The sequence below is a fragment of the Neovison vison genome, chromosome 12 (genome assembly GCF_020171115.1).
Source record: "Neovison vison isolate M4711 chromosome 12, ASM_NN_V1, whole genome shotgun sequence".
NCBI classification, from domain to species: Eukaryota; Metazoa; Chordata; class Mammalia; order Carnivora; family Mustelidae; genus Neogale; species Neogale vison.
This window is the reverse complement of record NC_058102.1, coordinates 7,748,603-7,766,776: the sequence shown is the minus strand read 5'-3', so window position 1 is coordinate 7,766,776 and position 18,174 is coordinate 7,748,603. Positions and strand designations below refer to the sequence as shown.

At 40.3% G+C, this 18,174-nt stretch overlaps 1 protein-coding gene across 2 annotated transcripts in view; it reads left to right on the top strand.

Annotated features, from left to right (window-relative positions):
* The window catches only part of XPNPEP3 (X-prolyl aminopeptidase 3), an 80,923-nt gene that overhangs the window by 36,493 nt on the left and 26,256 nt on the right, over window positions 1-18,174 (top strand). For both annotated transcript variants that reach the window (XM_044228942.1, XM_044228943.1), the window contains exon 5: window positions 17,960-18,022. In XM_044228942.1, the coding sequence (XP_044084877.1) occupies window positions 17,960-18,022 (63 nt within the window). The remainder of the gene's footprint in view (window positions 1-17,959; window positions 18,023-18,174) is intronic.

Sequence of the window (18,174 nt, the reverse complement as noted above, 5' to 3'; positions counted from 1 at the left end):
CTCTTATTTCAAATGGGTCAATAGCGGCCATGTTGTCATTGAGTACTAACTGCCTTTATACAATTAAGAAATACATTTGGTACTTCAAAATGTTAATTCCCCCAGGCTTAGATCATGTGAGTAATAATCACTCCTAATAGTGGTTTGAGTGTTTGTTTCATAGCACATAACCAAACAAATTTCATAGTTCTCAGGAATGTGGGCCCACCAAGTTATACCTACTTCTTACCCTTTATCAGTGATCCGAGTGTCCACATTGTTCCCTGCCCTTTTGCCTGTTTACCAACGGTAACAGGACAAATAGCTATTTTTACACATAATACTATTTTGGCAAAAGGGAGATGCATTAGATAACATTCTACCATCATATTTTGGTATGTTTTTATTTATTAAGATTTTATTTATTTGAGAGAGAGAGCGCATGAGCCACCGGGGGGGGTTGTTGGGAGAGGGAGTAAGAGACAGGAAGCCCCACTCGGGGCCCAGGGCCCGATCTCAGGACCCTGAGATCATGACCTCAGCCAAAGACAGAGGCTTCACCAACTGAGCCCCCCGGGCACCCCTTTGGCATCTTTTTTAAACTATCGTCATGATTAGTAGTACCTGATGTTCTTTTAGATTATTAGGCAATGTTTTTCAAATTCAGCCCACTAAACATTTTACAACACAGGTTGCTTCCCAGCACAGCTCCTCTATAATAGATGCGTCCTGTGAAATGAGAATGAAAAAGCATTTGCTTTGTTGACAGAGCTCCCTTTTACTTCCTCATCTGTTTTGAGGACGTATATCACCCTGGGAAGTGTATTTGTTAGGATAGTTATTGTTCAGCTTAAAAAGAGCCAAAAAGGCTCTTCAGAAAAGGAGACTCTGTCAGAGTCCTTTGCCCCAACAGGCTTCTGAATCAAAGCTGAGAGAAAATACTACTTTCTTGCTTTAAGCATCTCTTTAGGCACCAAAATTATGTTAGATTTTCCCTTTCGTGGCACTTTTATTGGCTTCCTTCCCCTCAGCAACAATCTGGCCTTTCTTCCTTCTTTCATCACTAATTTTAACCCACACCTTTCCCCCTGAAGTAGGATTTTCTGGTTAGTCCATTTCCAGTAGTAGGGGGGACAGATTGGATAAGTACAGAAAAATGGGATTGCACCATTGGCAACTAATGCAATTTTTTTTTTTTTTTTTGAGCTTCAGTGGAGCCCAGTGGTCTGTGTCATTGTTTTGTGCATTGCTACCTGACTTGAGTTCCTCCATGTCCCATTCCTTTCATGGACCTTCATTGCCATTTCAAGAGAACTTACTAGGCCATCGATTTATTGATTGCAGTTACCTTCAAACCCTGGCATTGGGTTTCTTTGGTAAGCATTGTTATGGCCTGCTTTGATTTGCCCTCAGAATTTAAATTTAAATTAGAATCTGGGCAGTTCAGTCAGTTAAGCTTCTGCCTTCGGCTCAGGTCATGATCCCAGGGTCCTGGGATCAAGTACGACATCCGTCTCCCTGATCAGCAGAAAGTCTCCTTCTCCCTCTGCCCTTCCCCACCCCACTCATGTGCTCTCTATATCTCACTTTCACCTGTTTTCTTGCAAATAAATAAAATCTTAACAACAAAAAAATTTTTTTCATTAGAGATTTCCAGAGAGCAGCGCCCTCCCATGTGCGGCTCTTTTACTCTCCAGTTATTTATGGCCCATTTGTTAGACCAATTGCAAGGCAATTGGCAACAGCCTAGGATCAGTATTTGCCCAAATAGCAGGAATTTTATTTGTATCTAGTTCTATCACAGGTAAGAACACAGCATATAATTCAGCTCAGTGGACTGACTTGTTATTACCCTCTTCCGTGAGGATTTTACCTTCTGCTGGACTCAGAGCACCTGCTTTCTGTACAGAATTACTCTCAATTCTGAAACTACCATCTGTGAACCAGACCAATTACCTGGCATTTTTGGTCAGTGGATGAAACAAGAGAAGGAAAAGAAGGCTCATAGGAAAGGAAAGGAAAAAAGGCTCATAAATATGAGTCTGTCCCGTCCCCCGGTATCATGCTTTATATAGTGCATTTACATTTCATGATAAAACTTTTTTGGGCATCGCCCTTCTTTTTTTTTTTTTTTTTTTTTAAGATTTTATTTATTTATATGACAGACACAGATCACAAGTAGGCAGAGAGCAAGGCAGAGAGAGAAGGAGAAGCAGGCTCCCCGCTGAGCAGAGAGCCCGATGCGGGGCTCAATCCCAGGACCCCGGGATCATGACCTGAGCCGAAAGCAGAGGCTTTAACCCACTGAGCCACCCAGGCGCCCCTGGGCATCGTCCTTCTTACTGTAATGTTTTTCTGACATCAGCAGTGATATGATATGTATTTCAGGTCTTAATTTGCTCTTATAAGTCTTTTTGTTATTGGGGCAAACTCAGCAAATGTTCCAAAATAAAGGAGCAACTGTCTTTCAAAAGACATAGAGTGGAAAGCAACATCAAAATGCCTTAATATCAAAACCAAGGGTCATCTTGGATTAGTGATTATGGCTTTTGCTGGAAACTCCAGTTGTTATGAGTTCAGTGGCTGACATTTCCTAATATCATTTCAGTGTGAGGATCGTATGGTCCTAGCATAATAGCTTAAGCCTAGCCTTCTGCAGTTCTAAGAAGGCCTTTTTTTGTTAAGGGGCCTAATCAGATAACACCTTTTTCATTGTGATTTTATGAATTGGGGCCAACAACATCCCTAAGTGAAGTATGGTTTCTCTAAAAACCAAATAGGCGGGGCGCCTGGGTGGCTCAGTGGGCTAAAGCCTCTGCTTTTGGCTCGGGTCATGATTCTGGGGTCCTGGGATCGAGCCCCGCATCGGGCTCTCAGCTTGGCAGGGAGCCTGCTTCCTCTTCTCTCTCTGTCTGCCTCTCTGCCCACTTGTGATCTCTGTCAAATAAATAAATAAAACCTTAAATAAATATGTAAATAAATAATTAAAAAAAAAACAAATAGGCGCAGTAGGTGTTGTTGAACCTCTTTGATGTGAGGGTCAGGAACCGATAACACTTTGTTCCTAGTGGTCTGTAATATGTCACAGATTGCTCCAACCCATGTAATCTCCCCAAATTCCATAGTCTTTGTGCAGCCCTGTATTTCTAGCAAGGTTAATCAGTCATCTCCAGTCAGTCATATGGTTTATGACCTTAGGAAAGTCGCTTTTAACTTGATCTGGAGTTTCAGGTGAAAATAATAATTCTGGGGTGCCTGGGTGGCTCAGTCAGTTAAGCCTCTGACTCTTGATCTCAGCCCAGGTCTTAATCTCCTGGGCGTGAATTCAGCCCCCACACTGGGCTCCACACTTGGCATGGAGCCTATTTTAAAAACTAAATAAAATGAAAGGGAAAATAAAAAAATTAATAATACCATCAATTTATGTATTGTCTAGCTAAATTAGATCTCAGTCCTGCCTCGTCAGATTGTGATAGTATTCAGAAGAGTTAATATTTTTGAGGTAATACTGTATGTTGTAAACCAGTCCACATGAATGCAAATTGTTGTTGGCTCTCGCTGGTAATTGTTAATGAGAAAATGGCATTAGCCAGATCAATAGAGAATACCGGTCACCTTTAGCTTGTATGAGTTGAATGGCCCGGACTGTACTGGAGACAGCTGAGGCTCTAAAGGGTGTGGCTTTATGGAGCCTCCTGTAGTCCACTGTTCATGACCTGATTCATCAGTCTTCCTTATTGGCCACACTGGCCTATTTCAGTTAGTTTATGGACACTAATATACTTGCATCTGACATTTCTTTATTTAGGATAGTAATTTCTTACTGCCTTCAAAGTATCCACTAATGTTTCAAATTTACTAGTTGAATTGGCATAGGTTAATTTTAAAGGCTCCCAGGTTGCATGTCTGATGAGTGCTAGATGAAGGGAGGATCCAAGTTATTCCTTTTTTCTTATTACCAAGTACGGGGAGGAATTTTTACTCAAACATTATATTCATATCAATTATACAGTCAGGGAGACATCACAGTATCCTTTTTAATTGTACATTCCAGCTTTTTTTAAAAAAATTATTATTTTTTAAAGATTTTTATTTATTTGACAGAGAGCAAGAGAGCACAAGCAGGCAGAGCAGCAGAGAGAGAGGGAGAAGCAGGCTCCCCCACTGAGCAGGGGGCCCGATGTGGGGCTCCATCCCAGGACTCTGGGATCATAACCTGGGCCCAAGCAGTCACTTAACCAACTGAGCCACCCAAGCACCCCATACATTCCAGCTTTCAAACAGACTTTAATTTTTATTCTTTTCGTAGTAGCATCCCTACATTGCCTTGAATTGATTCTGTCATCCCTAAGGGGTTCATATGCAGCCCCAGGCTAGTGCTGCGTAATGTGTTCCATATTCAGCAGATCTAAAAGAGTTTCTTTACTTCCAGCCATTCGCTCACCCGTTTGTGAAAATGTCTTGAGTTCCCTGCCAGAGATGACCTGGCAGAGCAGTCTTCTTTTTCCATTATTATCTTTATATTAAAAGCCTGTATTTTTACATCTGATGATAGTGGCTCATTGGAATGTTTTTCTTTCTAAAATTCCTCTAAACTCCGATAAATTGAGTGTATCTGCCTTGGGATTTTTATACCCTGAGAAGTTTGAGGCAGTTGCCTTTTCTCTGCCTTACTGTAAAATTATCAAAGCCTGGCACTCTTCAGTTTCTGCCTTTTAATTTCATTTTCAATTAAACATTAAAAAAACTGAATTGTTTCAGGATCTGAATAGTTGCCTCTTTCTTATTTTCTTTCCATTTGCTGTGTTTTTTTAATCTAAAATTTATATAACATAAAATTTAATATTTTAACCATTTCTAAGTGTACAACTTTGTGGCATTAAGTACATTCACACTGTTGTGCAACCAGCACCATTATCTATTTCCAGAACTTTTTCATCGTCCCACATAGAAACTCTGCAACCATTAGACAATAACTCCCATTTCCCCTCCCTCCAGCCTCTAGTAACCTCAAGCCTACTATGAACTTGCCTAGTAGAATCATACAACTTTTATCAGTTTTTTCTTGTGTTGCCTATGCTTTTGTTGTTATATCAGAAAAAAATTATTGCCAAACCTAGGTCATGAAGCTTTCCCCCTATGTTTTCCTCTAAGAGTTTTACAGTTTTAGCTCTTATGTTTTAGTCTTTGATCCATTTTTTTAGTTAATTTTTGTATGTGTTTCTTAGCAGAAACATATGGGTAAATCTTCATGACCTTTGGATTTGGATATGGCACCCAAAGCAGTAGTAACAACAACAAAAATAGATAAATTGGACTTCATCAAAATTAAAAACTTTTGTGCATCAAAAGACATTATCAGAGGAGTAAAAAGATAACTTATAAACAAGAGAAATATTTGTAAGTCTATATTTGATAACATTCTACTATCCAGAATACATGAAGAACTTATACGCAACAACAAAAAAGACAAGGGCCCAATTTTATTCTTTTGCATGTCCTCTTTCTTACTGGATTTTATTTCTCCTGTGAAGTGCTAAATTCATTATCTTTTTATTATCCATAGAAGGAAGTTGAGATTAAAGATCTGAAACTATCTTTTTACATCCTCCTGGGGTCCAACAACAAAGTCATATATGAAATCCTTTATTACAGTGTCAGTCATAACCTAAGTAAGGAGCTTCCCATCAGGGTTTTCATTTCCTTCATCTGATAACCAGCGCAGTACTGTCTACCTCCACAGCCTCCATGCAGCTTCAGGAGGCAATGGCCATTTATATAACAAGGGAGAGGCAGGGCACTTGCCCTTCTATACTGGACCCCTCCCTTAATCCATTCTAATAAACTAGGGATTGTCCTGTGAACCACAGTGAGCCCTGAAATTTCCCTACTTTCATTAGTGTTTAAAGCCAGAGGTACTGCTCCCTGATACAAAATTCTCAGGACCATTTTTTAAAAGAATTAATCAAATTGTTTTATCTAAAACTGCAAAATGGCTTATTTCCTTCACTGAATAATCCCTTTCATGATATTTTGTCCTCCATCATTAGTTTGCCCTGCTTGAATTAGTTGCAGTGTGTCTCACAGCTGATTTATCTAAAAAGAAAGAAAAAGAAAAAAAAAATTTTTTAAGTGGCTTGGGTTCCTTTGGTTGGAGCTCCACCTGCCGGCCACAAAGGTGAAACTCTTCTGCAGAGTCAGCTTGCTTTCAGCAAAGCAGCAAGCACCACTGAGTTTTTAATGGAACTGCCATTGATTTGCTTTTCTCTTCCAGTCTATTTTGCTAACTGCTAAAATTCGGGTTTTGTTATTTCCTCTACTGATTTCAAAGCCAGTGCTCATTCAAACCAGGGATGGCTTGGCAGTTACCCAAGCTCATAGTAGCATTTTCATCCTCTTTATCAGAATCGTTCTTTTCCTTTCAAAAATGATGCTTTAACGTGTATTTAATTAAGAATAATTCAGATATGCTAGAACAACTGGATATCTACATGCAAAAGAATGATGTTGGATCCCTACCTCATACCATATATAAAAATTCACTCAAAATGTCTCAAAGACCTAAACTTAAGAGCTTAGCAGAAACATAGAGGTGACTCTTCATGACCTTGAATTTAGCAATGAGTTCTTAGATATGACACCAAAATAAGCAACACAAGAAAAACAGATAAATTCAACTTGATCAAAATTAAAAACTGTGCATCAATCAAACAACATTATCAAAAAAGTGAAAAGAGAGCCTATAGAATAGAAGAAAATATTTGCAAGCAATATATATAATCTATCTAGTACCCAGAATATGTAAAGAACTCCTGCAACTCAAAAACAAAAAGGCAACCCAGTTTTAAAATGGGTAGAGGGGGGTGCCTGGGTGGCTCATTTGGTTAAGCCACTCTCTTCAGCTCGGGTCATGATCCCAGAGTCCTGTGTTTGAGTCCCATATCAGGGTTCCCCTGCTCTGCAGGGAGCCTGATTCTCCCTCTCCCTGCCGCTCCCACTCTTTGTGCTCTCTCTTCCTTTCTGTCAAATAAATAAAATCTTTTTTAAAAATGGGTAGAGGGGTGCCTTGGTGGCTGTCAGTTAAGTGTCTGCCTTCAGCTCAGGTCATGATCCTGGGGTCCTGGGATCGAGCCCCAAGTCAGGCTCCCTAGTGATTGGGGAGCCTGCTTCTCCCTCTCCCTCTGTCCCTCCCCACCAGTTGTGCTCACTCTCTCTCCCCCACCCAAATAAATAATAAATAAATAATCTTTTTTAAAAATGGGTAAAGGACTTAAATAGGCATTTCCCCAAAGAAGATATACAGATGACCAATAACCACATGAAGAGATGCTTAATATCATTTACTGTTAGGAAAATGCGAATCAAAACCAAAATGGGATACCATTTCATACCCAGTAAGATGACTACAATTTAAAAGCAAAAGACACAGGAGAGGAAGATGTTAGTGGAATAGGAGAACCCTAGGTTCACTTCATCCCACAAATAAAACTAGATAACTGTCAAATCATCCTAAGTATCCCAGGAATTGATCTGAAGACTGGCAGGACAAATTTTACAACTAAAAGTAGGGAAGAAGCCACATGGAAGTAGGTAAGAAGTGCAGAAACATGGTGTGGGAAATAATTGGAGTGTGGCCACTGTGGTGAGGAGGGATCCACAGGGCCAGTGAAGGGCAGAGACACAAACTAGCACACAAGGGAGCACATGGGGAAAACAAATCCCCATAAGAGTTGGCTTGAAAAGCAGGATGGCCCAAATTTTAGGAGTTCTTGGAACCAGCAGAGCTTAAAGCCTGGAGCTTGAAAGGTTAGCATACTTGGCTCTGGAAGAGCTCAGAGGACATTGGAGTTGTCCTTGGAGAGAAGGCAGGGCAAATAGCCTGCAGACATACAGCATGGAAAGAGCTATCTGAAGAGCATCTGGGGCACACACTGTGAGTGGGGGGTTTAGTTGCTCATCTCAGAGCATGTCCCAGAGAGGCAGCAGTCATGGAGAGAGCCCTGTGGGAATAAAGGAACTGGCAGGCTCCATTTCTCTCCTCCACCCTTCAGCATAAACACAGGGCCACCTGTGAGAATCAGCACAGCATCAGCACTTGCTACCTACCTTGCTTACACCAAGCCCCACCTCCTAGTGCTCTAATGGAACTGCACTTCCCACTCACACTCCCTCAGTCCCAGCTCATGGGGCACCCTCCCCCAGAAGACTGGCCCAAACCCATGCCAACACCGTGTCCCCCAGCCCAGGAGTTTTATAAGGCCTTGGTTCCAGGGGTAGCAGCAACAACAGGTCTCATTTCGCAAGCAAACCAGAGCATACCTCGTTGAAATCCACCACATTCAGGCCAGGGACCAGACACTACTCACAACAGGCAGAGAGAGCCCCTGAAGACAACTGGCCTAAAGGATAAAGCAGCCAGGACACAACAGGAGGGTGCAAGCACCACACATTGGAGTTACTCCCAGAAGCACCAGGCCCTGCAACACTGCATTACAGGCAATACAGGTCGTCGTCTTCATAAAACCAAGACCCTCAGGAACAGGAGCTGTACCCAACTCTCCTAACATACAGCAACAGATACAGAGACTTAGACAAAATGAAATGGCAGAGGAATTTGTCCCAAATGAAGGAACAGGACAAGGCCATGGCCAGGGAGCTATAAATAAAACAGATATAACTAACATGCCTGATGGAGAATTTAAAGCAATGAACATGAGATTACTCACTGCACTTGAGAAAAGAATGGAGTACATCAGTGAGACTGTTAACCCAGAGATAAGGAATAATATAGCAGAGATAAAGGGCTCAGTAAACAAAATGAGAAACCTGCTTGATGGAATGAACAGCAGGCTGGAAGAAACAGAAATCTGAACCTGGAAGATAAAGTAATGGAAAGTAATCAAGATAAACAAAAGGGAGAAAAAAAGAATTATGCAAAATGAGAATAGACTTAGGGAACTCAGTGACTCCATTAAACATAACAACATTCATATTATAGGAGTCCCAGAAAAAGAAGAGACAGAAAAAGGGACAGAGAATTTATTTGAAGAAATAATAGCTGAAAACTTCCCTAATATAGGAAAAGAAACCTCCAGATCCAGGAGGCACAGAAAATCACCAACAAAAGCAGATCCATACAAAGACATAATTAAAATGGCAAAATACAGAGGCACCTGGCTGGCTCAGTTGGTACAGCTTGCAGCTCTTGATCTCAGGGTCATGAGTTAGAGCCTAATACTGGGTATAGAGATTGCTTATAAGTAAACTTTAAGTAATAAAAGAATGAATGAATGAATGAATGGCAAAATACAATAAGAAAATAGAGACACCTGAGTGGCTCAGTTGGTTAAGCATCTGCCTTCAGCTTGGGTCATGGTCCCAGGGTCCTGAGATCAAGTCCCACATCAGGCTCCTTGCTCAGTGCAGAGCCTGCTTCTCCCTCTGCCCCTCCCCACACTCTCTCTTTGACAAATAAATAAATAAAAGTCTTTTTTTTTTTTTTAGATTTTATTTATTTATTTGACAGAGAGAGATCACAAGTAGGCAGAGAGGCAGACAGAGAGAGAGAGGGAAGCAGGCTCCCTGCTGAGCAGAGAACCTGATGCGGAACTCGATCCCAGGACCCTGAGATCATGACCTGAGCCGAAGGCAGAGGCTTAACCCATTGAGCCACCCAGGTGCCCAGTAAGTAAAAATCTTAAAAAAAAAAAAAAAAAAAAAAAGGAAAGAAAAAGAAAGAAAAAAAAATGCTAAAAGCAGTAAGACAAAGGAAGACAGTTACATATAAACGAAACCCCGTAAAGCTGTCAGATTTTTCAGCAGAAACTTCCAAGCCAGAAACGAGTGGCATGATACATTCAAAGTGCTGAATAGGAAAAACCTGCAGCCAAGAATACTCTTATCCAGCAAAGCTAACTTCAAAATAGAAAGAAAGATAAAAGAGCTTCCCATACAAACAAAAACTGAAGGAGTTCATGACCACCAAACAAGTCCTGCAAGAAATATTAAAGGGGACTCTGAGTGGAAAGGAAAGACCAAAAATGACGATATGAAGATAGGAAACACAAAAGTAGTAAAAATGAATATATCCATTAAAAATCAGCCAAGCAGGACACCTGGGTGGCTCAGTTGATTAAGCAGCTTCCTTTGGCTCAGGTCATGCCAGGGTCCTGGGATTGAGTCCTGCATCAGACTCCTTGCTCAGTGGGGAGCCTGCTTCTCCCTCTGCTTGCTCTGCCTACCGCCCCCCCCCCCGCCGCTTGTGCGCGCGCTCTCTCTCACGCTCTCTCTCTCTCTCTCTCTCTCTGACAAATAAAATCTTTTTTTAAAAAATCAGTCAAGGAACTCACAAAAAGATGTCAAATATGATACCATATACCTAAAATGTCAGGAGGAGGGACGCTTGGGTGGCTCAGTTGGTTAAGCAGCTGCCTTCAGCTCAGGTCATGATCCCAGCGTCCTGGGATCAAGTCCCACATCGGGCTCCTTGCTCGGCAGGGAGCCTGCTTTTCCCTCTGCCTCTGCCTGCCATTCTGTCTGCCTGTGTTCACTCTCTCTCCCTCTCTCTCTCTGACAAATAAATAAAATATTTTTAAAAAATAAAATAAAAATAAAATAAAATGTCAGGAGGAGAGGAGTAAAGAATGGATTCAAACTTAAATAACCATCAACTTCATATAGACTGCTATATGCAGAAGATGTTATATACAAACCTAATGGTGAGTACAAATTAGAAACCACTAATAAATATGCAGGGATTAAACAGAAAAAAAAAAAATCCACATATATCACTAAGAAAAACCAGCACACCATGAAAGAGAGAAAGATAAAAAAGGATCAGAGAAAATCTTCAGAAACAACAACAAAGCAAGTAATAAAATGGCAATTAATCTACCAATAATTACTTTGAATGTAAATGGACTAAACACTCCAATCAAAAGACATAGGGTGACAAAATGGGTAAAAACATAAGACCCATCTATGTTTACAGTCTATAGGAGACCATCGGTAGTCTACAGAGACTCATTTTAGACCTAAGGACACCTGTATATTGGAAGTGAGGGATGGAGAAACATTAGTCTTGCAAATGGTTGTAAAAAGAAAGCTGGAGGGGCGCCTGGGTGGCTCAGTGGGTTAGGCCGCTGCCTTCGGCTCAGGTCATGATCTCAGGGTCCTGGGATCGAGTCCCACATCTGGCTCTCTGCTCAGCAGGGAGCCTGCTTCCCTCTCTCTCTCTCTCTGCCTGCCTCTCTGCCTACTTGTGATCTCTCTCTGTCAAATAAATAAATAAAATCTTAAAAAAAAAAAAAAAAAAAAAAAAGAAAGCTGGAGTAGAGGTGCCTGGGTGGCCCAGTTGCTAAATATCTGCCTTAAGCTCAGGTCATGATCCCATTGTCCTGGGATTGAGCCCTGGGTGGGGCTCCCTACTCAGGGAGCAGCCTGCTTCTGTCTCTCTCAAATAAATAAATAAAATATTTTTTAAAAAAAAGCCAGAGTAGCAATACTTAGACAAAATAGGCTTTAAAACAAAGACTATACTCAGACAATACTCAGACAAAATAGGCTTTAAAACAAAGACTATAACAAGATACAAAGAAATACACTGTAATGAAGGGGACAATTTTAAATAATTATGCACCCAACATGGGAGCACCCAAATACGTAAAACAATTAATAACAAACATAAAAGAATTAATAATACAATAAGAGTAGGGAACACCCCACTTACATCAGTGGAAAGATCATCTAAACAATATCAACAAGAAAACTGGCTTTGAATGACATCCTGGACCAGATGGATTTAACAGTTATATTCAGAATATTCCATCCTAAGAAGAATACACATTATTTTCAAGTACACATGGAATATTCTCCAGAATATTGAACAAATTCCAAATTCCAAAAGATTGAACTTATACCATGCATGTTTTCTGACCACAACACTGTGAAGCCAGAAGTCAACCACAGGAAAAAATCTGGAAAGACCATGAATTCATAGAGGTTAAGTAACGTGCTACTAAACAATGAATGGGTCAGTCAAGAAATAGAAGAAATAAAAAAGCACATGGAAACAAGTGAAAATGAAAGCAAACATTTTGAAACCTTCGAGATACAGCCAAGGCAGTCCTAACAGGGTAGGCCTACCTCAAGAAGCAAGAAAATTTTCAGACAACCAGCCTTACTCCTAAGGGAACTAGAAGAAAAAAAAGAAAGCCTAAACTTAGCAGAAAAAGGAAATAATGAAGATTAGAGTAGAAAATAAATGATATAGAATCTAAAACAGGGTGCCTGGGTCGCTCAGTGGGTTAAGCCACTGCCTTCAACTCAGGTCATGATCCCAGGATCCTGGGATCGAGTCCCGCATCAGACTCTCTGCTCTGGCAGGGAGCCTGCTTCCCCCTCTCTCTCTCTGCCTGCCTCTCTGCCTACTTGTGCTCTCTGTCTGTCAAATAAATAAATAAAATCTTTTAAAAAAAATCTAAAACAAAAGAACAAATCAAAACCAAGAGCTGATCCTTTGAAAAAAACCAATAAAACTGATAAACCTGTACCCGGATTCCTCAAGAAAAAGAAAGGACCTGGATAAATCACAAATGAAAGAGGAGAAATAACAAACGTTACAGAAATACAGATGTAAGAAAATACTATCAAAAGCTATATGCCAACAAATCAGACAAGGTAGAAGAAATGAATAAATTCCTAGAAACATATAACCTACCAAAACTAAAACAGGAAGAAATAGAAAAATTTGAACAGACCCATTACCAGCAAAGAAATTGAATCAGTACTCAAAAAACTCCCAATAAACAAAAGTTCAGGACCTCATGGCTTCCCAGGCGAATTCTACCAAGCATTTAAAAAAGAATTAATGCCTACTCTCCCCGAACTATTCCAGAAAATAGAAAAGGAAGGAAAACTTCCACATTTATGCCATGAAGCCAGCATTACCCTGATACCAAAACCAGATAAAGACCCCACAATAGAAGAGAACTACAGGTCAGTATCTTTGATGAACATAGACGCAAATATCCTCAACAAAGTACTAGCAAACTGAAGGAAGCAATACATTAAAAAAAAAAATCATTCACCATGATCAAGTGAGGTTTGTTTTCCTGGTTTGCAAGGGTGGGTCAATATTTGCAAATCAATCAGCATGATAACATCACATCAGCAGGAGAAAGGATAAGAACCATATGGTCATTTCAGTAGATGCAGAAAAAGCATTTGACAAAGTACAATACCGGATGGGTGACAAAACCCTCAACAAAGTAAGTTTAGAGGGAACATACCTTAACATAATAAAGGCTATATGTGAAAAACCCACAGCCAGCATCATTTTCAGTGGTAAGAAACAGCCTTTCCCCCAAGGTCAGGAAGAAGATATGGATGTTCCCACTCATCACTTTTACTCAACATAGTACTGGAAGTCATAGCCACAGCAGTTGGGCAAAAAAAGCAATAAAAGGTATCCAAGTTGGTAAGGAAGAAGTAAAACTCCACTATTTGCGGATAACGTTATAATATATAGAAAAAAGCTGAAAAACCACTAAACTGCAGGAGCTGATAAACGAATTCAGTGAAGTTGCAGGATACAAAATCAGTCTACAGAAATCTGCTGCATTTCTATACACCCAATAATGAACCAGCAGAAAAGAGATTAAGAAAACAATCCCACTTACAATTAGGAAATAAACCTAACCAAAGAGGTGAAAGACCTGTACTCTGAAAACTATAAAACACTGATGAAAGAAAGTCAAAGACAACACAAAGAAATGGAAAGACTTTCCATGATCATGGATTGGAAGAACAAATAGTGTTAAAATACTTTGTCTGCCCAAAGCAATCTACACGTTTAATACAACCTGTATCACAATACCCAGAGCATTTTTCACAGAAGTAGAACAAACAATCCTAAAATTTGTATGGAACCACAAAAGACCCCGAATAACCAAAGCAGTCTTGAAAAAGCAAAGCTAGAGGCATCACAGTTCTGGACTGCTCGTTATTTCAAAGCTGTAGTCATCAAAAGAGTATTATACTGGCACAAAAATAGACTCCTAGATCAATGGAATAGAATAGAGAGCCCAGAAATAAACCCATGCTTATATGGTTAATTAATCTTGACAAAGCAAGAAAGAATACTGAATGGGGAAAAGATAGTCTCTTCAATAAAATTCTGCTGGGAAAACTAAACAACATGCAAAAGAATGGAACTGGACCAATTCCTTACGCCATACACAAAAATAAACTCAAAATACATTAAAGACCTAAATACAAGGCCTGACACCATAAAAATCCTTTAAGAGAGCACAAGCAGTAATTTCTCTGAGATCGGCTATAGCAGCTCTTTTCTAAATAGGTCCCCTGTGGGGCGTGTGGGTGGCTCAGTCAGCTAAGCATCCGACTCTTACTTCGACTAGGGTCATGATCTCAGGGTCATGAGATCAAGCTCCGTGTCAGGCTCCCCACAGGGCGTGGAGCCTGCTTAGATTCTCTCCCTCTGCTTCCCACACCACTGCATCACTCATACATATGTACACACACTCTCTCTAAAAAAAGAAAAAAAAAATGTCCCCTGAGGCAAAGGAAACAAAAGCAAAAATAAACTATTGGGACTACATCAAAATAAAAAGCTACTGCCCAGTGAAGGAAACAATCAACAAAACTAAAAGGCAGCCTACAGAATGGGAGAAGGTATTTGCAGATGACATATTATAACTATCCAAAAATATATCCAAAATATATAAAGAACTTACAATTCAACACCCAAAAAAACAATAATCTGATTTTTTTTTTTAATCAGAGAGAGAAAGCACAGGCAGGCAGAGTGGCAGGCAGAGGGAGAAGCAGGCTCCCTGCTGAGCAAGGAGCCCCATGTGGGCTTGATCCCAGGACGCTGGGATCATGATCTGAGCCGAAGGCAGCTGCTTAACCAACTGAGCCATCCAGATGTCCCAATATAATGTGAATTTGAAAAAGGCAGAAGACATTTCTACAAGGAAGACATGCAGATGCCAAAAGGCAGATGAAAAGATGCTCATCACCACTTATTATCAGGGAAATGCAAATCAAAGCACGGTGAGATATCATCTTACACCTGTCAGAATGGCTAAAATCTAAAATCAAGAAACAAGTATTGGCGAGGATGTGGAGAAAAAGGAACCCTCTTGCACTGTTGGTAGGAATAAAAACTGGTGCAGCCATTATGGAAAATAGTAGTTTCCTCAAAAAGTTAAAAATAGAGGGATGCCTGGGTGGCTCAGTTGGTTAAGCCACTGCCTTTGGCTCATACTGTGATCCCAGGGTCCTGGGATTGAGTCCCGCATCCGGCTCCTTGCTCCGTGGGAAGCCTGCTTCTCTCTCTGCCTCTGCCTGCCACTCTTCCTGTTTGTGCGTGCTCTCTCGCTCTCTCTCTCTTTCTGAAAAATAAATAAATAAAATAAATATATTTTTTTAAAAAAGTTAAAAATAGAACTGCCCTATGATCTAGTAATTGCACTACTGGATATCTACCCAAAAAATACAAAAAACTAATACAAAGGGATATGTGCACCTCTGTGTTTATATGTTTACTGCAAATAGACAAGATATGGAAGTAGCCCAAGTACCCATCAATTAATTGATAAGAAGAGTCGGATGGATAGGTAGATAGATAAAATGGAATATTAACCTTTATTTTTTTAAAAGATTTTATTTATTTGACAGAGATCACAAGTAGGCAGAGAGGCAAGCAGAGAGAGGAGGAAGCAGGCTCCCCACTGAGCAGAGAGCCCTATTTGGGGCTCGATCCCAGGACCCCAGGATCATGACCTGAGCCAAAGGCAGAGGCTTTAACCCACTGAACCACCCAGGCGCCCTGAATATTAACCTTTAAAGAGTGAAATCTTGCCATATGGATGGAGAGGGTATAATGCTAAGTGAAATAAGAGAAAGATAACATGAGTTCACTCATATTCGGAATTTAAGAAACAAAGCAAATGATCAAAGGGAGCAAAAGAGACAAACCAAGAAACAGACTCTCAGCTACAGGGAACTATAGAAAACAACGTGGTTACCAGAAGTCAGGTGGGTAGGGGGATGAGTGAAATAGGTGATTAAGGAGTGCAGTAGTGATGAGCACTGGGTGATTAAAAATGTAAAAATAAATTTAAAAAATTAAAATACATGCAAACGGAAAATAGCAAGTGTTGGTAGGGAAATGGGAAAGTTGTAACCTTTTTACATCACCAGTGCGATTGTGAAATGGTTCAGCCACTGTGGAAATAGCTTGGAGGGTTCTGAAAAACTTAAACATAGATTTATCATGTGACCTAACAACTCTGCTCCTAGGTGTATACCCAGAAGAATTAAAAACAGGTACTCTCATATTTGTTCACAGAAGCAGTGGTCACAATAAGCCGGAAGTTGCAAATAACCCACATTTATCCATCACTGAATGAACACATGTACAAGGGCTTGGTGTGTGTGTGCACGCACAAAATTTATTAAAGTTTTGAAAGGAAATTAATAAAAAGACAAAGGGTGCAGCTAAGAGAAGAAAAATCCCTCTTTTGAGTGAGCCTCAGTGGAGATAACCACACTTTGTCCTTTTTTTTTTCTTTAGCTTCATGCTAAAAATGTATCACTGACAAATTGTCAATATTCATATGTGTGTGTATGTAACTAAGTATCTTTAACTTCCATTGTAATTGCTAATTCATTCAGCAGATATTTATTATTTACTATAGTGCTGGATACTTCCTAGGTTCTAGAGACACAGTGGTGAGCAAAATAGGCTTGCCATGTGTCCTTGTCCTCATTGTACATTCTAGTTGAGGAGAGACAGTAAATAAACACGCTGTATAGTCAGCTAAAATTAAATGCTGTGAAGAAAAAGGAAGCAGTGGAAAGGGATGAAGTGTGGTCGAGGTGCTGAGTGAGATAGGGCGGTCAGGAAGGCCTCTCTGAGGAGGAAACATTTGAGCAAGGATCAGAATGGGAGCAGGAGCAAGTGGCAGCTGTCTCCATGGCCGGCCCACTTGCTTTCCCTCTGTTGGGCTTTATGGTGATGTCCTTGCCTTGTATTTGGAGAAATGTTACCAAAAACATTCCTTCCCATGTTGCCTTCACTCTTAGAACACAACAACTTGAGAGAATCGAGTGGTAGAATCATACAATCCTGTCCTTGTGCAGCTGATTCGTTTTTATCCCACAGGTGTGGGAAATACAGCTGACAGTTTCCCTTTTCACACTGGCTACTAGAAAACGCAGATAAATTTGCGGTCCATCCGTAGTTACCATAGTAATCGTGAAGGTCATTATTGGTTTTTTGAGCTCCATTTTTTTAAGGCTTGCTTTTCTTTAACCCTGCCCCGAGTTGTATTTTGTGTATCTATCAGATCTAATCAAAACCTTTTTTGGATTAGGGTACTGTGGTGAATTATAGACATGTACGTTCATAAAAAAAGGAAACAAACACACATGTGGAATGGCTATCACAGAGAAATTAAGGATTTATACTTTAGGTCACTGATTCTGAACATGGGGCAGTTATGTCCTTCAAGGGATATCGGGCAGTATCCGATGATCACAGTGGGGAAGTGCTGCTGGCACCCAACGAAGAGTTATCTAGTCCCAAATGTCGACAGTGCTGAGGTTGGGAAACCTACTGTAGACTGTTCAGTCCATAATTCCATACATTTCTGGGCTACTTCGTTACATAAATGACAAATGTGTAACTGGGTAGCTTATTCTAGCATAGAATACCACTGTATATTCTGAGTGATTATTGAGTCGGCCTTCCACTAAATGTTGTCAGTCAAATAGTACTGAAAGCAATAGTTTCCTCTTCAGAAATCTATATTATCATATGCACAAAGTCACAACTTCAGGTCAACAAAATTGGGGAGAAGGGTGCTTTTTATTTGAGCTCCAGTATTTTGAATGTTTGAGTAAGCACCCTATTTAAAATGAGACTGTTCATCCTCCATTCTGTTTACAGGCTTTCATAGAGACCATGTTTGCCAGTAAAGCTCCTGTGGAGGAAGGCTTTCTTTACGCCAAGGTGAGCTTTAAAAGACTGGAAAGGTTTTATTGGAGGCGAAAACAGTAAATAAAGTAATTTCATTGATTTGCAGATGGCATCTAGTTGGCTTTTATGTAAGTGACCAGGATATCAGTGGAGAGGATTTGGTTCTTAAAGGTCACTGATGATTT